The 20,500-nt window shown below is 45.6% G+C and overlaps 1 protein-coding gene across 1 annotated transcript in view; it reads right to left on the reverse strand.

Moving 5' to 3' along the window:
• Positions 1–305: 305 nt before the first annotated feature.
• The window catches only part of LOC139275966 (E3 ubiquitin/ISG15 ligase TRIM25-like), a 55,905-nt gene continuing 35,710 nt past the window's right edge, over positions 306–20,500 (reverse strand). Inside the window, exons 7-8 of the mRNA XM_070893226.1 lie at positions 12,507–12,616; positions 306–2,701 (exon numbers count right to left, since the gene is read on the reverse strand). Coding sequence (XP_070749327.1) covers positions 2,697–2,701; positions 12,507–12,616 — 115 coding nt within the window. The 3' untranslated portion in view covers positions 306–2,696. The remainder of the gene's footprint in view (positions 2,702–12,506; positions 12,617–20,500) is intronic.

The following is a 20,500-nucleotide window of genomic DNA, read 5'->3' on the forward strand; positions in this document are numbered from 1 at the left end:
TCCATGATGAGCCAAGAGTGGTAAGAAGATTCACTCAAAGGGACTTATTTAATTTATTTTTGCTTTACTGCCAGAGGGTGTGTGTGGTGGCATTAAGAGGTCTGAGTGAGCTGAAAATCAGCTGAGCCAGCAAAGGCAGCCGGCCACTAAGATTGTCATTTATCAGTGAATATAACAGACTACATTGTCCAGCTAAAAGGAAACAACACAAACAAATAAGATGCTCTACATCTGAACACAGTCTTACCCCAGGATCAGTAACAATATATAACAAAATAAAATACGGACATCCAATATCTTAACTAAGCTTTTAACATGTTTATTTGGGGGTTTATTTCTAATACAGACACTAGCTATTGCCTTCTATGCTACAGAAATCCAACAAATTGAGATATGGAATTTCTGTCAAATTATATATGCATATTTATTGTTCTAATATTTCATCTGCTCCAATTTTGTACATGTTGTACATCTTTTTAAAAGTCTTAATTATTGCAGATATAATGGGGGAAAAAATTGCTTTGAAAATCCACAGCTGATCAAATGTACCCCTTGTGTATGTCTAGCAGGAGTCCACCAGATTGGCTGAAAAGTTGAGGCCCACCTCGGAGCTCATAGCCTGAACCCCTGAGGGAGAACCCAATTTAAAAAATATATTTATAAGTTGTCATGAAGAGCATCTTCTATTCATCATGAAAAGGTGGATCGCTGACTCACCGTGAGCTGCTCCACAGGAGACCCATTAGTCTGAAGTAAAGCTGCTATGGAATAGAGTGGGACAAAACTTACCAAGAGGAAAGTTGAAAGGGATTTGCGGTATTATTTGATTCATGACTCATCATATTCAAACTGCGTAAGGCAGGAATAAACAAATCAAAAAGGATGTTGCCAAATCAGTTGAATTCAGATTTCACTGGGGAGCTGTACAGTGCCCCGATGAGGCCCTATTTGGAGTATTGCATATAGTTGTGGCAGGTTTTCCAGAGGTGAGGCAGTGCAGAGGATTTCAGTATGTGATGAGCTTTGAGGGATGATTCCAGTTACTAGAGCACTTCATCTGCAAACAGATGTCTTGGGTCACCTTATAGTAGTGCACAAGACATGTAATGAGTTCAAGAAATGAGCCCAGGGTACACCAGGGCAGCAGGATAGAGGCCACACGATCAAGGTTTTGAAAGACAAATTTAGAGCTGACATCAGGAAGTGATTCATTCAAAACAATAAAAACTTGCATTTATATAGTGCTTTACAGTCAATGTTGTACTTTTTGGGGGGCGTAGTTACTGTTGTAATGTAGGAAACATGGCAATTTATGCACAGCAAGTTCCCACAAATAATCTTAACTTTGCCTGTCTTGGCTCCTGCCTTAGCTCATTTGCTGCTGAAACCCTCATCCGTGCCTTTGTTACCTCTAAACTTGACTATTTCAATGCTCTGCTGGCCGGTCTCCCATCTTCCACCCTCCATAAACTTGAACTCATCCAAAACTCTGCTGCCCGTATCATAACTCACACAAAATCTCGTTCATCCATCATCCCTGTGCTCGCTGATCTTTACTGGAACCTGGTCCGGCAACACTTTTAAAAATTCTCATCTTTGTTTTCAAATCCCTCCATGGTTTCGCCTCTCACTATCTGTATCCTCCAGCCCTACAACCCTCCGATATCTCTGTGCTCCTCCAATTCTAGCCTCTTGCGCATTCCTGATTTAAATTGCTCCACCATTGATGACTGTGTCTTCAGCTGCCTGTACCCTAGGCTCCTTAAAATTACCTCTTTGACCAATCATTTGGTCACCTTATGTGGCTAGGTGTCAAATTTTGCTTGATAATTACAACTGTGAAGCCTTGGGAAGGTTTACTATGGTAACGGTGCTATATAAATGCAATTTGTTTTTGTTGTTTGAATAGTGTTGATTGAGGGATAAATATTGGCCAGGACTCCAGGGAGAACGCCACTGCCTTTCTTCAAATAGTGCCTTTTACATCCACCTGAGGGGGCTGACAGGGCCTCGATTTAATCTCAGGTGATGGACGATATCTCGAACAGTGCAGCATTCCCTCAGTACTGTACTGGTGTGTCAGCTTAGATTTTGTGCTCAAGTCTCTGTTGTAGGACTGGAATCCACAACTTTCTGACTCGGGTGAGAGTGCTCACCAATGGAGAGGGAGCAACAGCTAGTTGAGGCTAGGACATAGGACTCATTGATGAAACAACGAGAAGCTGCAATGAGAGGTTGTCCTTCTGGAAGGATGAGATTAAATGGATGAAAAAAAATTGAATTTTTACACTAATTTTCCTTGTGCTCAGCTTCAAAGACAAATATGCAATTGCTTGCTCCCAATGAGTCACAGCATGACTTTACTGTGCAATACAATGCAGCGTGCCCAGATGTCGAACTGAAACCCCTGTTACTCTCTTCAGGTTATTGGATATGGTAGGAACCTGCTTGTGAACTTTGACAAACAGTACAGTAATCACTCAATCAGACTTGGTTTAGGCTACAAACCGGCTTCTTTAAAGTAATCAATAAAGAGTTGCAAAGAAAAATACAGCACCTAGCACAAATTATACAGAACTATATATCCCCCTTCCAATACAGAAAATAAACAGATACTCTTATTAGGAATAATCATATGTGGGGTCCTTGACCAATTCCCCTCATGGAATCTCTTGTCATCCTCTTGCTCAGCTATCTCAATCTGAAACAAAGGAAATTATTTTTTTCAAAATCAGGTAAAGCGGCCAATCAAACATACTTAAAGACAAAGAGGATTGCAGTTACCATAAGCATCAGACCAAAATCCATTTATTATTTGTGCATTTATCACCTGGTTTTATCGAAACATATAGCAGCTTAGCTTTTAACGGCATATTAAAACCAGTGCCACATAGGAGCAAACTGCAGATATGTCATCTGTGCAATACAATACATTCTGCTGCCAATTTTTGTAGTCTGTCCATCCATCATGCTCTTCCCTGAGGCAGGTCTTAATTCAAGTCTCACATATGGAATTATTGTGTTATTTACTAGGGAGAGTAGCTGAGGTGGTTTGTCTTCCTCATGATTTATAGCTTATATCTTTTAATGGCATGTTACAACAGTGCTCATAGCAGCACACTGCAGATACGTCAACTGTGCAATATGACACAATACATTCTACTAATTCTTGTAGTCTGTCCATCCATTATGCTCTACCCTAGGGAAGGTCTTAATTCAAGTCTCACACATGAGTTTCTTGTGTTACTTACTAGGGAAGGGTAGCTCAGGTGGTTAGCCTTTGCCACGATTTTTATCTTCTTCTAAGGTAGGCTAAAGAGCGCCACCTACCCTCATGGCAAGGGAGGACGACTCACACCCATCAGACACGAGTACCCTGCTGGTTGGCAACCCTGTATAGAAGCAGGTGCTCCAGCCTGCAATCATGGAGACTGTCTGGAGTGGGGCTCAAACTCAACTCTTCTGACTCCGAGGTGGGAATTTGTTCACTGTCCAGACTCGAGTACCTGATTGGATGTCAACCTAGTATTTCAACACCATATTCTAGTCTTTACTCGCCGATGCAGTATGGAGTGGGGTTCAAATCCTTCACCCCGTGACTCAGAGGTGAGAATTCTACCACTAAGTGAAAGGCTCATTCCATTAGTTGTAGTAAACAACATTAAAGTGGCTGCTAGTTTCCTGTACATCAAATTTATTAAAGTATATTAAGCCTAAGTAGCGTACGATGTATTAGGAGGGAGCAGAAATCTGGTGGAGCAGGATGTCTGTCTGCTGCTTTGGCTGCACCATGAACCTGTCCCAAATTATGGGTATGGAGTCATTAGAATATTTAGGTCAGGTGTCCTGTGCTTCTAGAAGTAAAACTGAGGGGCCCACCCCACTGTGTTGCTGGAATGTTGGAGCACCAAATGGCTGCTTTGAGGGGAGCAGCTGAAGGTCTTTAGAGGCCTGAAGATTGAAGTAAGTAAACCATTGTTAATGCCACTGCCAGGAAGTTTGTCCCAACTTTTTGTAGGCCCAACAAGGATTCCATGCCTGCACTCCGCAGAAGTGGAATCCACAGGAAGGAAGAGGGATTGAATGGGTCTAAGGAACGGCCCATAGACATTTCCCCAAAATGCTGCTGGAACGTAAGTGGGACAGGGAGAACATCCGCCCACTCCCACCCCGGGTCAGCGTTGGCAGCATAATTTACACGGGACAAAATGGATCTGAGTACTGCTCCCCTCCCTTACAACTCTTCCTGAATTTCACTCCTCAGAGGGCTGGAGTTTCTCGGCCATAAACTTCACAAATAGAAATACGACTAGAGGATGAGACTGATGAATTAATAATAGGAAACAGGAAATGGCAGAGATTTTGAACAAATATTTTATATCGTTCTTCACTGTATAAGACACGAAAAACATCCCAATAGTGGATAATCAAGGGGCTACAGGGAGGGAGGAACTTAATACAATCACTATCACTAAACATAAGAACGTAAGAAATAGGAACAGGAGTAGGCCAAACAGCCCCTCGAGCCTGCTCCGCCTTTCAATAAGATCATGACTGATCTGATCATGGACTCAGCTCCATTTCCCTGCCCACTCCCCATAACCCCTTATCGTTTAAGAAACTGTCTATTTCTATCTTTAAATTTATTCAATGTCCCGGCTTTCACAGCTCTCTGAGGCAGCGAATTCCAAAGATTTACAACCCTCTGAAAGAAGAAATTTCTCCTCATCTCAGTTTTAAATGGGCGGCCCCTTATTCTAATATCATGCCCTCTAGTTCTAGTCTCCCCCATCAGTGGAAACATCCTCTCTGCATCTACCTTGTCAAGCCCCCTCATAATCTTATACGTTTCGATAAGATCACTCTCATTCTTCTGAATTCCAATGAGTAGAGGGCCAACCTACTCAACCTTTCCTCATAAGTCAACCCACTCATCCCCGGGATCAACCTAGTGAACCTTCTCTGAACTGCCTCCAAAGCAAGTATATCCTTTCGTAAATATGGAAACCAAAACTGCACACAGTATTCCAGGTGTGGCCTCACCAGTACCCTGTACAGCTGTAGCAAGACTTCCCTGCTTTTGTACTTCATCCCCTTTGCAATAAAGGCAAAGAATACATTGGTCTTCCTGATCACTTGCTGTACCTGCATACTATCCTTTTGCGGTTCATGCACAAGTATCCCCAGGTCCTGCCGTACTGCAGCACTTTGCAATCTTTCTCCATTTAAATAATAACTTGCTTTTTGAGTAGTACTCGGTAAAATAATGGGACTAAAGATGGACAAGTCTCCTGGACCTGATGGCTTGCATCCTAGGGTCCTAAAAGAAGTGGCTGCAGAGATAATGGATGCATTGGTTGAAATCTACCAAAATTTCCTGGATTCTGGGGAGGTCCCAGCAGATTGGAAAACCGCAAATTTAATGCCCCTATTTAAAAAAGAATACAGACAGAAAGCAGGAAACTATAGACCAGTTAGCCGAACATCTGTCGTTAGGAAAATGCTGGAGTCCATTATTAAAGAAGCAGTAGCAGGACATTTGGAAAAGCATAATTCAATCAAGCAGAGTCAGCATGATTTTATGAAAAAGAAAGCATGTTTGACAAATTAGCTGGAGTTACATCCTCAGATGTAATGAGCAGGCTGGATAAGGGGGAACCAGTGGATGTGGTGTATTTGGATTTCCAGAAGGCATTCGATAAGGTGCCACATAAAAGGTTACTGCACAAGATAAAAGTTCACGTTGTTGAAGGTAATATATTAGCATGGATAGAGGATTGGCTAACGAACAGAAAACAGAGAGTCGGGATTAACGGTCATTTTCCGGTTGGCAAACAGTGATTAGTGAGGTGCTGCAGGGATCCGTGCTGGGGCCTCAACTATTTACAATCTCTATTAATGACTTAGATGAAGGGACCAAGTGTAATGTAGCCAAGTTTGCTGATGATACAAAGATGGGTGGGAAAGTAAATTGTGAGGAGGACACCAAATATCTGGAAAGGGATATAGACTAAGTGAGTATGCAAAAATTTGGCAAATGGTGTATAGGGCCTAAGTTTCGGGTGGAGTTGCTCCTAGTTTTTTGGAGCAACTAGTTTAGTTTGGAGTATGTTAGAAATTGCAATTCTCGGATATCAGTTTGCTCCAGTTCTAGTGAGGGGCTTTAGGTAAAGTATTTTTTTTCAAAAGGGGGTGTGTCCAGCCACTCAGGCCTGTTTTGCAAGGTTAGGCAGTGAAAACTTACTACAATCTAATTTAGAATGGAGTAAGTGTCCACTTTTGTAAGTTCTGAAAAACCTTACCCAGAGTTAAGTTTAGTGCAGGCACAGCCAGAGACGGCGGGTGGGAAGCATTAAACACAAAGGACCCATCAACATCACAACAGCAGGGGGGCGGGAAGTTAGAGGATTTTCCATAAACACCTTCACAACAACATTAAAGAAGCAAAGTACATTTAAAGCACTAAGCAGTAAACAAAGCACAAAAAATAATAAACAATTAATTAATAAAAAATAGAAGGAACCCTGCACCTAAAGCACCAAGACCAAAGTAATAAGCAATCAATCAATAACAAATAGAAGTCCTACCTTTATGTGAAGGGAAGGTGTCTCTGTCAGTGTCTCTGTAGTGTCTCTCTCTCTCTGTATCTGACAGTGAGGGGTGGGGGAGGTGGGTGTGTGTGTGGGGGGGCTGAGTGTGTGTGGGGGGGGGTGTGTGTGGGAGGGGGTGTATGTGTGGAGGGGGGGGGGGGGGAGGCTGGAAGGAGGCAACCCCGCTCTCTCCTCTGGCCCTTCGATCATTTCGAGTGCCCCCCAACCCACGCTCCTCCATCCCTTGCCACGCTTCCCCCTCCATCCCTGTTGCCACGCTCCTCCCCTCCCTTCCTCGGTACCCATGCTCCCTGCCCCGGTACCCACGCTCTCCCCCCGGTACCCATGCTCCCCCCCCCCGGTACCCACGCTCCCCCCCTCCGGTACCCATGCTCCCCCCCCCCGGTACCCACGCTCCCCCCCTCCGGTACCCATGCTCCCCCCCCCCGGTACCCACGCTCCCCCCCTCCGGTACCCATGCTCCCCCCCCCCGGTACCCACGCTCCCCCCCTCCGGTACCCATGCTCCCCCCCCCCGGTACCCACGCTCCCCCCCTCCGGTACCCATGCTCCCCCCCTCCGGTACCCACGCTCCCCCAAGTCATTGCGCAGGCGCGCATGCTCCAACGCGCCTGCGCAACGCTGCCGGCACTGACAAGAAGGCATCATCCCTAGCCCCGCCCCCCTGCAAGCTGCGATCAGCTTGCTCTGCCCCAGGGAGATTACGCTGCGCCACACCACACTCCAGGAGGACCGGAGAATTGCTGAAGAAGATTCCGGCGCACCTTTGAGCCCAGGCAGGTCACGTAAGTCTCAGAGGTGCGCCGTTTTCGCCAGAACCGGAAACTTGGGCCCATAATGTGGAAAAATGTGAGGTTATCCACTTTGGCATAAAAAATACAAAAGCAAATTATAATTTAAATGGAGAAAAATTGCAAAGTGCTTCAGTACAGAAGGACCTGGGGGTCCTTGTGCATGAAACACAAACAGTTAGTATGCAGGTACAGCAAGTAATCAGGAAGGCAAATGGAATGTTGGCCTTTATTGCAAAGGGGATAGAGTATAAAAGCAGACTGTACAGGGTATTGGTGAGGCCACACTTAGGATACTGCGTGCAGTTTTGGTCTCCGCCTTTAAGGAAGGATATACTTGCATTGGAAGCTGTTCAGAGAAGGTTCACTAGGTTGATTCTGGAGATGAGGGCGTTGACTTGTAGGTTGGGACTATACTCATTGCAGTTCAGAAGAATGAGAGGTGATCCTATCGAAACATATAAGATAATGAGGGGGCTCGACAAGGTGGATGCAGAGAGGATATTTTCACTCATAGGTGAAACTAAAACTAAGGGGCACAGTCTCAGAATAAGGGGCCGCCCATTTAAAACTGAGATGAGGAGGAATTTCGTCTCTGAGGGTTGTAAATCTGTGGAATTCTCTGCCCTAGAGAGCTGTGGAGGCTGGGTCATTGAATATATTTAAGGCGGAGATAGACAGATTTTTGAGCGATAAGGGTTGTGGGGAACGGGCAGGGAAGTGGAGCTGAGTCCATGATTAGATCAGCCATGATCTTATTGAATGGCGGAGCAGGCTCGTGGGCTCAAATGGCCTATTCCTGCTCTTATTTCTTATGTTCTTATGACTAAAACTCCCTATTCATCACAACCTTCTTCCAAACCTAATTTGTAAAAGACTATCCATTTTATATAGTTATCACACAGGGCTAGTTATGTCACATCCTCCTCAAATTAACCATCTCAGAGCTGGCCCTCACACCAGCGTGACATTACGAGTTACCTTTCATGAGAACATAAGAATTAGGAGCAGGCGTAGGCCATTTGGTCCCTCGAGCCTGCTCTGCCATTCAATAAGATTATGGCTGATCTTGTACCTCAGCTCCTCTTTCCTGCCCTATCTCCATATCCCTTGATTCCCTTAATATTTTTTTTTAAATCCTCATTTCACAACCTCTTAATTTACCATCAAACTAACTTGCAGACAGGAATTTTCAGTGTGGCTCAATGTTCATCAAGTGTTGGTGTAACAAAGTTACTCACTGCCGGTTGTAGAACATGGTGAGGGGTCTCTGCCTATAGCACCATTGAATGATTGAGTCCCCATGTGTGAGATGCTTGTTAATCTAACACCTCGGCAGTGAGTAGCCTCTATTTAAAAGTACAAACTGTAGCAAGTATGTATTGTAGGTAAAGGGTATAAAGAGATGGGACCATACCTCATTATAAGCAGTAGTGGGAGAGAGAGAGGGAAGAAACTCATGATGAGGCCAGAAAATAATCGACAAGGCAGAGGATAGAGGCTCACCTATTTTGAGCCTTTGGGCTTTGTTTCAATAATAGATGTGAGGTGTCAGTGCCTGGCACGCTCCCAGAGACAGCTCGCCTTAAGATCAAATCTGGGCCTGCTGCTATACCGGCAGTGGCTCTCGGGTAAGTCCTGGGGATGGGGGGGGAGAGGAGGATCGATCATGGCTGGTGGTGCACAGTCCTGAGATTGTGACCATTTTCCCCCCTGTTTTCCATCCGAAAAACAGAGAGCAACGACAAGCATTGGTACCTTATTGTAGGGGTTTAGTGTTAAGTTACTTCACAGGTTCAGGTACATTGTAGATACAGTAATATCTCTAATCATTTAAATTAACAAGCCTTGACACTGGGCAGACATTGTTTCCCACATCATTCACCTCTGCAACAATTGCTTTATTTTATATAGCACCTTTAACGTAGTAAAACATCCCAATGCGTTTCACAGGTGCGTTATCAAATGCATCATAGTCCACACGTGCATAACCAGTGAGAAAGAAACCAGTACATGAACCCCACTCTGGAATTCCTGTACCTAATCTCACTGTCCCCTGCTTTGTTTCCTGAAATAAAAGCAGGTAATGCTGTATATACTCAGCAGGTCAGGTTGCATATGGGGAGAGAGAAACAGCGTTAACGTTTCAGGTCGATGACCTTTTTGTACAGAGGCAGGAAAAGTGGGGAGGGGTAAACAAAAGGGACAGTCTGTGATGGGATGGAAGGCAGGAGAGATGAAATGACAAAAGGAGACAGTAATGGGACAAGTAAAGAAACAAAAGATGGGTCTAGGAGAGGTGTAAATGGGAATAGCTGTTGGCTGAAAAAATGGGGGCAGAGGTTATGATCGGAAATTGTTGAACCTCAATGTTGAGTCCAGAAGGCGGTAAAGTGCCTAATCGGAAGGGGAGATGACGAGCTTAAATTGAGCTTCATTGGATCAGTGAAAGTGAGAGTGGGGCAGAAAATTAAAATGACAGGTGACCGGAGATTGTGTCATGCTTGAGGACTGAACCTTCATCTCTTATGTCATTTAATCTCTCCTGCTTTCAACTCTATCACAGACCTTCCAATTTATTCTTTCCGCCCCTTCCCCCTTTTCCTGCCTCTGTACATGCTTAAAACCTGTAACATCTCTAACCTTTTCCAGTCTGATAACAGGTCATCAACCTGATGTGTTAACTCTGTTTCTCTCTCCACAGATTCTGCCTGACCTGCTGAGTATTTCTAGCAATTTCTGTTTTTATTTCAGATTTCCAGCATTTGCAGTATTTTGCTTTTGTAGGTGCTTTGTTCCCTTTAACTGACTGAAGAAACATCACAGAGAAGTAAGGGAAAAAAATATTTACCCGCGCAGGTATTTATTTCTGTTATACAGAAAAAAACCATGTTAGGGATAATAGACAGTACGTGTAACAAGAGGTGAAACAGAAGGAAACCGTGATGGTTTGTGTCATGTATTTCACCATCTTGCAATGACTATAAGTATGTAACTGTAACTCATGCATACTGTACCTGTACCCTTGTAATGCACACCCTGACCACAGGGAGTGAGCTCCTCACCTGGGCTTCCAGGTATAAAAAGACCAACCAAGATCAACAGTCTTCAGTCCTGGAAATAAAGTGAAGGTCACAGAGTGACCGTGTCTGATGCTCCCTGCAGTCAACATGCTCCCTGCAGTCAACATGCTCCCCGCTGGAGTGGAACTAAACTACAGAACCAGTGGGAACCTGTTCATCCTTCATCGTCTCTAAGCCAAGTCCAAGACCATCCCAACCTCTCTCGTCGAGCTACAGTACGCGGATGACGCCTGCATCTGCGCACATACAGAGGCTGAACTCCAGGACATAGTCAACGTATTTACTGAGGCGTACGAAAGCATGGGCCTTACACTAAACATCCACAAGACAAAGTTCCTCCACCAGCCTGTCCTCGCCGGACAGCACTGCCCCCCCCCGCCCCCAGTCATCAAGATCCACAGTGTGACCCTGGACAACGTGGACCATTTCCCATACATCAGGAGCCTCTTATCAACAAGACCAGGCATTGACGACGAGATCCAACACAGCCTCCAGTGCACCAGTACAGCCTTCGGCCGCCTGAGGAAGAGAGTGTTTGAAGACCACGCCCTCAAATCTGCCACCAAGCTCATGGTCTACAGGGCTGTAGTAATACCCACACTCCTGTACGGCTCAGAGACATGGACCATGTACAGTAGACACATCAAGTCGCTGGAGGAATATCACCAATGATGTCTCGACAAGATCCTGCAAATCCCTGGGAGAACAGACGCACCAACGTTAGCGTCCTCAACCAGGCCAATATCCCCAGCATTGAAGCACTGACCACACTTGATCAGCTCCGCTGGGCAGACCACACTGTCCACATGCCAGACACGAGACTCCCAAAGCAAGTGCTCTACTCGGAACTCCTTCACGGCAAATGAGCCAAAGGTGGGCGGAGGAAACGTTTCAAGGACACCCTCAAAGCCTCCCTGATAAAGTGGGACATCCCCACTGACACCTGGGAGTCCCTGGCCAAAGACCGCCCTAAGCGGAGGAAGTACATCCTGGAGGGCCCTGACACCTCGAGACTCGTCGCCGAGAGCATGCAGAAATCTTTGGGTTCTGATCTGGCAGGCAGCGGAAAGAGCGTGTGGCAAACCTGTCCCACCCACCCCTTCCCTCTGTCCCACCTGTGACAGAGACTATGGTTCTTGTATTGGACTGTTCAGCCACCTAAGGACTCATGTTTAGAGTGGAAGCAAGTCTTCCTCGATTCCAAGGGACTGCTTATGATGATGAAAATGGCGGTGTGGTGCGGCCACCATTAAAGGGGAGGGAGCACTGCCGCAGCCGGCATCTTATTTTTTTTGTCGTCCGACTGCCAGGTCGGCCCGACAATTATGCCACAGGTTCGGCCGGGCCGCTAATAGGCAGCCTGGCACCCCGTCTTGGGTGTCAGGCCGCTGGCCCGACCGAAACCCTTCCTGGTGACCCAATGGACCGAACTAAAATAATCGCAGAGCTCACAGCGGCTCTCCCCATAGTGACTCGCCAGCGTAACGATGTCATCAGCGCTATGCTGATGACTGACAGCGGCGGACACTCCGCCCACCCCCATTTCCGCCCGTCTTATGACCGTTGTTCTGCTCTCCGCCCCACTTCTGCCCCTATTATGACCGACTTCCACCCCGTTAAAAAAAAAAGATAAAAAGAGCTGAATTTCGCACAAGAGGCCACCGCATCCACTGCGGCAGTGAAAACACAGGAAAAACGATAGGTGCGAGAGGGGGTGACTCTCAGCATCTCTGGATATTTTAATAACTTTTGGAACTAAGGAATACTTAATCGAACTTTCCCTCTTGAGATGAAAGGGGTGGGAAGGAATGGATGAGAGAGTAGATCTTACAGGATGTATGTAGGGCGATGGCCTGAATGGGCTATTTAAATTTCACAAGTTATGTACCCTGTGAATTTGTGTATCCGCCTCTCTGTGTCGTATTTTCTCTGAAGTGCTCTTGGATACTTTCAGATTACTAAACATGACTACACAATCTTGCTGTTAGTCCCTGATATCAGATAAATTATGAATTCTCTTACTTAACATTTCCAGTATGGCAGACAGGTACTTTTTAGATGTCTCCATCCTCTTCTTGATCAGTTCAGATATATTGGTCAGGTTTAGGGTGATATTCTGAGTCTCAGTATCTCTGTAATGAAAGAGGAACAATGTTTTTATTAGTGGGAACGTTTCAGATCAGAACCCCAAAGAATAATGAGTGATCACTGAAACAATTAATGTTTGTGTTTACATTGACCAGCAAATCATCTTGGAAGTGTGAAAATCCAGGGATTTTCAGCTATTCAGTTGGATCCAGGTTTGCTGTTGCTTCAGCTCAATTTGGATTTTCAAAGCAGACCTTCTGTTCTGCAGTCAGCGGGGAGAATTTTAACCCACAAAAACAGGTGGGGTATGGGTCGGGTGGGATGATGAAATGTTAAAAATCACAAACCTGAACCCAACCCGCCTCGAACCAGCCCGGAAATATCGGGGCCATCGTCTTTTTATTAATATTATTATTCTGTGAGTTTGTCGTCTGGGCTCACCCTTCTACATATAAAGTGAGGGGAGGAGAAGGAGAAGGAACAGGCTCTCGGGATCTGCAGTCTGTGGAACAAAACACTGGCATTACTGGGTAGTTTCAGGTTTGAATCATTTCAGAACTGGAAGAAGCTGAAGATTCTAACGAAATATCATCGTCCTGAAATGTTAACTGTTTCCCTCTCCACAGAAGCTGTGTGGCCTGCTGAGGAATGTTCCCTATCATTTTTTTTCAGTAGTCCCTATAACTGGCTGCTTGGGCAATTCAAATTTTCCAGCTTGCGCGGTTTATTCCATGTAAAAGATGGTGAGCGGCCTTCAGACCGCTGCGGAAACGTTGCTGCTGAGTATTTCCCACAGATTCTTCTTTTATTACACATTTCCACCATTCGCAGTATTCGGCTTTTCTTCATCTCTCTCTCTCTCTCTCTCTATACCTATATCTAACTATCTATCCATCCAAATGTCACACAGATTCACACAGACACAAGAGAATATTAAAAAAGAGGAAGCTGGTCATTTTGTGATGAGCTGAGAGGAACCAGGGATATACTCTAGCTGCAAATCTCAAGAATAACATCCAGTCATGCTCTAATTTAGGGTATCCAAGCCCTGGCAAGCTGGCCCTCAAAGCTCAGACAATACAAACTCAATATTTTTTATTTGCTGGTTTGTCTTGAAATCTCACTCTGCTCGGAATCACTAGAATAATTCCTGCAGGGGAGAGACTGCAGTCCTGAGGCAGGAGATGGCCTTCCATGTAATAGGGGAGAGTCAATCGTGAATTAATCCAGGATAAAATTCTCAATGACAATTTAATTCAAAATATAATAAAGACATGCAGAATGTAAACCCATCCGGCCACAGTAAAACATGCGAAGCAGGTTAAATTTGAGGCTTCCAGCCTCTTAACATACCTAAAATGGGAACTCGCCTCCTGGGAGCGGATGGCTGCCCGGCCCTTGTCCCACCTCAGATAAACCCGGAAATCTGCGGATTGAGGCCGGCTTCCCGACATGCTCGGAATTTTTGCCCAGTTAACCCCCCACACGCACTCAATCCCACCACCCGCTCGCCCATCTTAAAATTCTCTCCTATAGAGCATCCAACATCTCCAAGCAAATACACATCTTCCTTTCCAGAAAAAATACTTAGCCATCCATGCCTAAGTTATTTCAATACCATTGTCTCAAACATTCACATTTTACTAAACAGGTGGATTGGGGCAGGTTAGCAGTAGCTATGACGGGAGAGGCATCCACGAATTTCTCGATTCAGCTCCGAGGAATTGGTGGATACCCAAAGAACTTGCATTTATATAAAGACTTTCCCAATCTCAGGACATCCCAAAGTTTTTGGCAGGCAATGAAATACTTTTTGAAGTATAGTCACTGTGGTAATGTAGGAAATGCAGCAGCCAATTTGTGCACAGCAAGCTCCCAGAAATAGCAATGTGATAATGACCAGATAATATGTTTTAGTGATGTTGGTTGAGGAATAAATATTGGCCACTGGGGAGAACTTCTTCAAAGTAGTGCCTTGGGATCTTGCGGGCCACTGGTTTGATTCAACGTAGATCAGAGATTGGAATTTTCCTGTTGCTGTAGACCTTCTAGGCCTGTAACATTGATAAGTAATGTCCACCACTTGTCAAAAATAGCAGCGGCTGGCCTCCAGCCCCTGCTGTTCCCCCTTGCTGGCCTGACTAATCAACAACTTACCTGGCAGCAGGTTGCTGGCAGCTCATTTCCACATCCTTCAATCTAATAGGGTTGGCCACAACCTTTAAAACCCAGTTCACTGGATTCCCACACTGTTTGGGCATCTACTAGGTGAAAACCCAGAATAATGACATGGGAGGCATTTTGAAGTCACTCCTCTATCATTGCCATTTGAATGCTTGCACCTGTTTCAGGTGAGAGCTTTCTGCCCATGCCTGGGGATGTCTCAGGAAATTTGTGTAAGCGCAAAGGAGGCAGAGACTCAGTGTAATGGTTCCTGGCCTGTTTCTCCTCAGCTTAACATTTGGCGCATCTTGAGAGTTCAGGAACGTGGGGCCCTGCTGATCTTAATAAAGGTTTTCAGCGTCCCGCCTGACACCCGGCCAGATTTACTACTTGGCTGGTGAGGGCATGCAAATTAGCTGAATCCAGAAATTCGGACGTGCATTTCCTTCATAGGTATGGCTAACCTGCTCCAATCCACCCGTTCAGTAAAATGTGGGAATTTGCTGGGAGGAGATGGGTCTTGAGGGCGATCGGGAGATGCTGGGTCTGGGATATTTGAGGCAGATCGGGGGAGGCCAGGGCTGGGTTCTTGAGGCAGATCAGGGAAGGGAAGGGTAGGTTTCTCTGGGGCAATCGGAGATCAGGGGGAGGCTGTGGTTGGGGAGGCCCAAGGACTCCTTGTGAGGCCTGGAGGGAGCACTCTTGCTCCTACTGGCCCACAAGGAATTCTAGCAAGCCGTTAAGTCTTTAAAAATTATCTCTTGTTGCCCAAAATTCACTGTAGGTTTGTAAACAGTTTACTCGGTGCATATTTAGTCACTATAGTCACAACAATTTGGTGGGACGTCAAGTATTGAAAGTCGTCAACAAACGTTACGATTAAGGCAAATAAACTTTTTCCCAAAGTAGAATTAAAGTACAAACAATGTATAAAATAGCACATAAGCCTCACTACTTGTGCTCGTATTACCCGTTAACAAAGGTGATCAATCTCCACCACTGGTGTCCTGCTTTAAGCTGCTAGCTTAAGGTCCAGCTTCTCTTGAGAGTGGTTCCTAGGTTCTCGCTGCCTAGGGTGGTGTTTCCCCTCCTGGTTTATGCTTGTTAGTCTGTCGTATCCAACGTGTGTGCTAATCGTCAATGGCATGTGTCTTCAAGTGGCTGTATAGGCCAATTCTGGATGCACATAGTCTCTTGCACATCGGACAAGGGAAGTTTAGTGTGCCTGATGCTGACAGTACTGCCATCTCTAGTGTCCCGCAGGCGTTGACATCGGCTTTCTTCAAAGGTCTGGCAAGCAGTCCTCGTGAGGTTCGCCACTGGATTTTATTAGCTGCTGTATTCTCAAGGTCCTTTGGTCAGATGCCACAGTACTGGAGGTTAGCCTTAATGCAATCTTTATAGCGCTTGCGGGGGCGCCCCTGGTGTCTTCGACCTTCACAGAGCTCGCCGTGAAGAAGCTGACGAGGGATCCTTGACTCATCCATGCGGATGATATGTCCAGCCCACCGGAACTGGGCTCGCCTGATCATCACCTCGATGCTAGTTGATTGTGCTCTCTCCAGAACCTCAAGGTTTGACACCCGGTCTTGCCAGCGTATGTGGAGTATAGATCTGAGACTGCGCATATGGAAAGCTTCCATCTTTTTGATGTGTCGCCTGTATGGTGTCCAGGTCTCACATCCATAAAGGAGAGATGAGAGAACGACTGCTCTATACACCAACAGTTTAGTTGACAGTCGGATGTGATGGTGACTCAACACCTTGGTGCGCAAGCGACCAAGTGCCTGGCTGGCTTTACAGATCCTTGCATCAATCTTGTCCAAGGACCCATCACTTGATATGGTGCTGCCAAGGTACTTGAAGCTGTCCACTGTCTTTAGTTGTATACTGCTGGTGGAGACTGTGGGAGCTGGTGCTGTGGTGCCAGGGGCAGGCTGATAGAGAACCTCGGTTTTACGAAGGCTAATAGTTAGGCCAAACAGTGGATGGTTTATACTATTCTACAATCCGTCCCATCTCTTTGATTACACATTCGTCTGTGCCCTTATGATTAGTTTATACTTTTCTATAGTCTGTCCCATTTCTTTGATCACACATTCATCTGTGCCCTTATGATTAGTTTATACTAAACTTTATTTTCCATGATTAGTTTATAATTGTTACTGGCTATGCGAAGGAAGGATTGACAATACCTCACTTTCAATTGGTAATTCGTTTCTATGTTCAAGGGCAGTCCCGTTACCTCCTTAACCTTATTCTCGGGTGTTCCGATCTTATGTTGCCATAGCCTGCATATCTCTACACTCTGTTGAAAACATAAGACCATAAAAAATCGGAGCAGGAGTAGGCCATTTGTCCCCTCAAGCCTGCTCCACCATTTATTAAGATCATGGCTGATCTGATCATGGACTCAGCTCCACTTCACTGCCTGATCCCCATTACCCTTTATTCCCTTATCGCTTAAGAACATAAGAATTTGGAACAGGAGTAGGCCATCTAGCCCCTCGAGCCTGCTCCGCCATTCAACAAGGTCATGGCTGATCTGGCCGTGGACTCAGCTCCACTTACCCACCCGCTCCCCGTAACCCTTAATTCCCTTATTGGTTAAAAATCTGTCTATCTCCGCCTTAAAAATATTCAATGACCCAGCCTCCACAGCTCTCTGGGACAGAGAATTCCACAGATTTACAATCCTCAGAGAGAAGAAATTCCTCCTCAACTCAGTTTTAAATGGGCAACCCCTTATTCTGAGACTATGCCCCCTAGTTCTGGTTTCCCCTATGAGTGGAAATATCCTCACTGCATCCACCTTGTCGTGCCCGCTCATTATCTTATATATTTTGATGATAGAAACAGAAAGAAACATAGATATCTACAGCAGGAGGCCATTTCAGCCCATCGTGTCCGCGCCGGCCGACAGAGAGCCACACGGTCAGCAGCCCTGAAGGTTACATATAAATCAATGAACAATGGCGGAAAGGTAAAGAGCACCCAGCCCAACCAGTCCGCCTCACACAAACGCGATACCCCACAAAACATTCTACACTCCACCCCACCCGGAGCCATGCGATCTCCTGGGAGAGGCAAAAACCAGATAAAAACCCAGGCCAATTGGGGAAAAAGAAATCTGGGAAAATTCCTCTCCGACCCATCCAAGCAATCGAAACTAGACCAAGAGATCACCCTGGCCGTATTCAATTCTCTGCAGTACTTACCATCATATCTGCGCCAGCCAACAAGAGATTATCCAGTCTAATCCCACTTAACAGCTCTAAGTTCGTAACCCTGCAGGTTACAGCACTTCAAGTGCCCATCCAAGCACCTTTTAAATGTTGTGAGGGTTTCTGCATCCACCACCCTTCCAGGCAGTGAATTCCAGACCCCACAACCCTCTGCATGAAGAAGCCTCCCCTCAAATCCTCTCTAAACCTTCCACTTACCACATTAAAACTATGACCCCTCGTAATAGACCTCTCCACCAATGGCAATAGATCCTTACTAGCCACTATATCCAAGCCCCTCAAAATTTTGTACACCTCAATGAGGTCTCCTCTCAGCCTCCTCTATTCCAATGAGAACAAACCCAGCCTATCCAATCTGTTCTCATAGCTAAGATTGTCCATTCCAGGCAGCATCCTGGTAAATCTCTGCACCCTCTCTAGTGCAATCACGACCTTCCTATAATATGGCGACCAGAATTGCACACAGTACTCCAGCTGTGGCCTAACCAGAGTATTATACAATTTAAGCATGACCTCCCTGCTCCTGTATTCTATGCCTCGGCCAATAAAGGCAAGCACTTAACCACTTTATCCACATGGCCTGACCTATAGACAAGCACTCCAAGGTCCCTTTGTTCATCTACACTTTTAAGTGGCCTACCGTTTAATGTGTATACCCTTTCATTATTAGCCCTCCCAAAGTGCATTACCTCACACTTCTCCGAATTAAATTCCATCTGCCACTGCTCTGCCCACCTGACCAGTAGCTTGATATCCTCCTGAAGTCCATGACTTTCCTTTTCATTATCCACCACAGCGCCAATTTTAGTGTCATCTGCAAACTTCTTAATCATACTCCCTATATTCAAATCTAGATCATTGATGTATACCACAAAAAGCAAGGGACCCAGTACTGAACCCTGCGGAACCCCACTGGAAACATCCTTCCAGTCACAAAAACATCCCATCACCATAGAAACATAGAAAATAGGTGCAGGAGTAGGCCATTCGGCACTTTGAGCCTGCACCACCATTCAATATGATCATGGCTGATCATGTTTGTAACATTAGTACCCCATTCCTGCTTTCTCTCCATACCCCGTGATCCCTTTAACCGTAAATGAATCAATTATTAAGGATGTCATAGCAGTGCATCTGGAAAATGGTGACATGATAGGTCCAAGTCAGCATGGATTTGTGAAAGGGAAATCATGCTTGACAAATCTTCTGGAATTTTTTGAGGATGTTTCCAGTAAAGTGGACAAAGGAGAACCAGTTGATGTGGTATATTTGGACTTTCAGAAGGCTTTCGACAAGGTCCCACACAAGAGATTAATGTGCAAAGTTAAAGCACATGGGATTGGGGGTAGTGTGCTGACGTGGATTGAGAACTGGTTGTCAGACAGGAAGCAAAGAGTAGGAGTAAACGGGTACTTTTCAGAATGGCAGGCAGTGACTAGTGGAGTGCCGCAAGGTTCTGTGCTGGGGCCCCAGCTGTTTACATTGTACATTAATGATTTAGACGAGGGGATTAAATGCAGTATCTCCAAATTTGCGGATGATACTAAGTTGGGTGGCAGTGTGAGCTGCGAGGAGGATGCTATTAGGCTGCAGAGTGACTTGGATAGGTTAGGTGAGTGGGCAAATGCATGGCAGATGAAGTATAATGTGGATAAATGTGAGGTTATCCACTTTGGTGGTAAAAACAGAGAGACAGACTATTATCTGAATGGTGACAGATTAGGAAAAGGGAAGGTGCAACGAGACCTGGGTGTCATGGTACATCAGTCATTGAAGGTTGGCATGCAGGTACAGCAGGCGGTTAAGAAAGCAAATGGCATGTTGGCCTTCATAGCGAGGGGATTTGAATACAGGGGCAGGGAGGTGTTGCTACAGTTGTACAGGGCCTTGGTGAGGCCACACCTGGAGTATTGTGTACAGTTTTGGTCTCCTAACTTGAGGAAGGACATTCTTGCTATTGAGGGAGTGCAGCGAAGGTTCACCAGACTGATTCCCGGGATGGCGGGACTGACCTATCAAGAAAGATTGGATCAACTGGGCTTGTATTCACTGGAGTTCAGAAGAATGAGAGGGGACCTCATAGAAACGTTTAAAATTCTGACGGGTTTAGACAGGTTAGATGCAGAAAGAATGTTCCCAATGTTGGGGAAGTCCAGAACCAGGGGTCACAGTCTGAGGATAAGGGGTAAGCCATTTAGGACCGAGATGAGGAGAAACTTCTTCACAAAGAGAGTGGTGAACCTGTGGAATTCTCTACCACAGAAAGTAGTTGAGGCCAATTCACTAAATATATTCAAAAGGGAGTTAGATGAAGTCCTTACTACTCGGGGGATCAAGGGTTATGGCGAGAAAGCAGGAAGGGGGTACTGAAGTTTCATGTTCAGCCATGAACTCATTGAATGGCGGTGCAGGCTAGAAGGGCTGAATGGCCTGCTCCTGCACCTATTTTCTATGTTTCTATGTTTCTATGTAAGGGCCACATCTAACTCCCTTTTGAATATATCTAATGAACCTGTGGTA

Source organism: Pristiophorus japonicus, chromosome 11 (genome assembly GCF_044704955.1).
Source record: "Pristiophorus japonicus isolate sPriJap1 chromosome 11, sPriJap1.hap1, whole genome shotgun sequence".
In the NCBI taxonomy this organism is placed as follows: Eukaryota; Metazoa; Chordata; class Chondrichthyes; family Pristiophoridae; genus Pristiophorus; species Pristiophorus japonicus.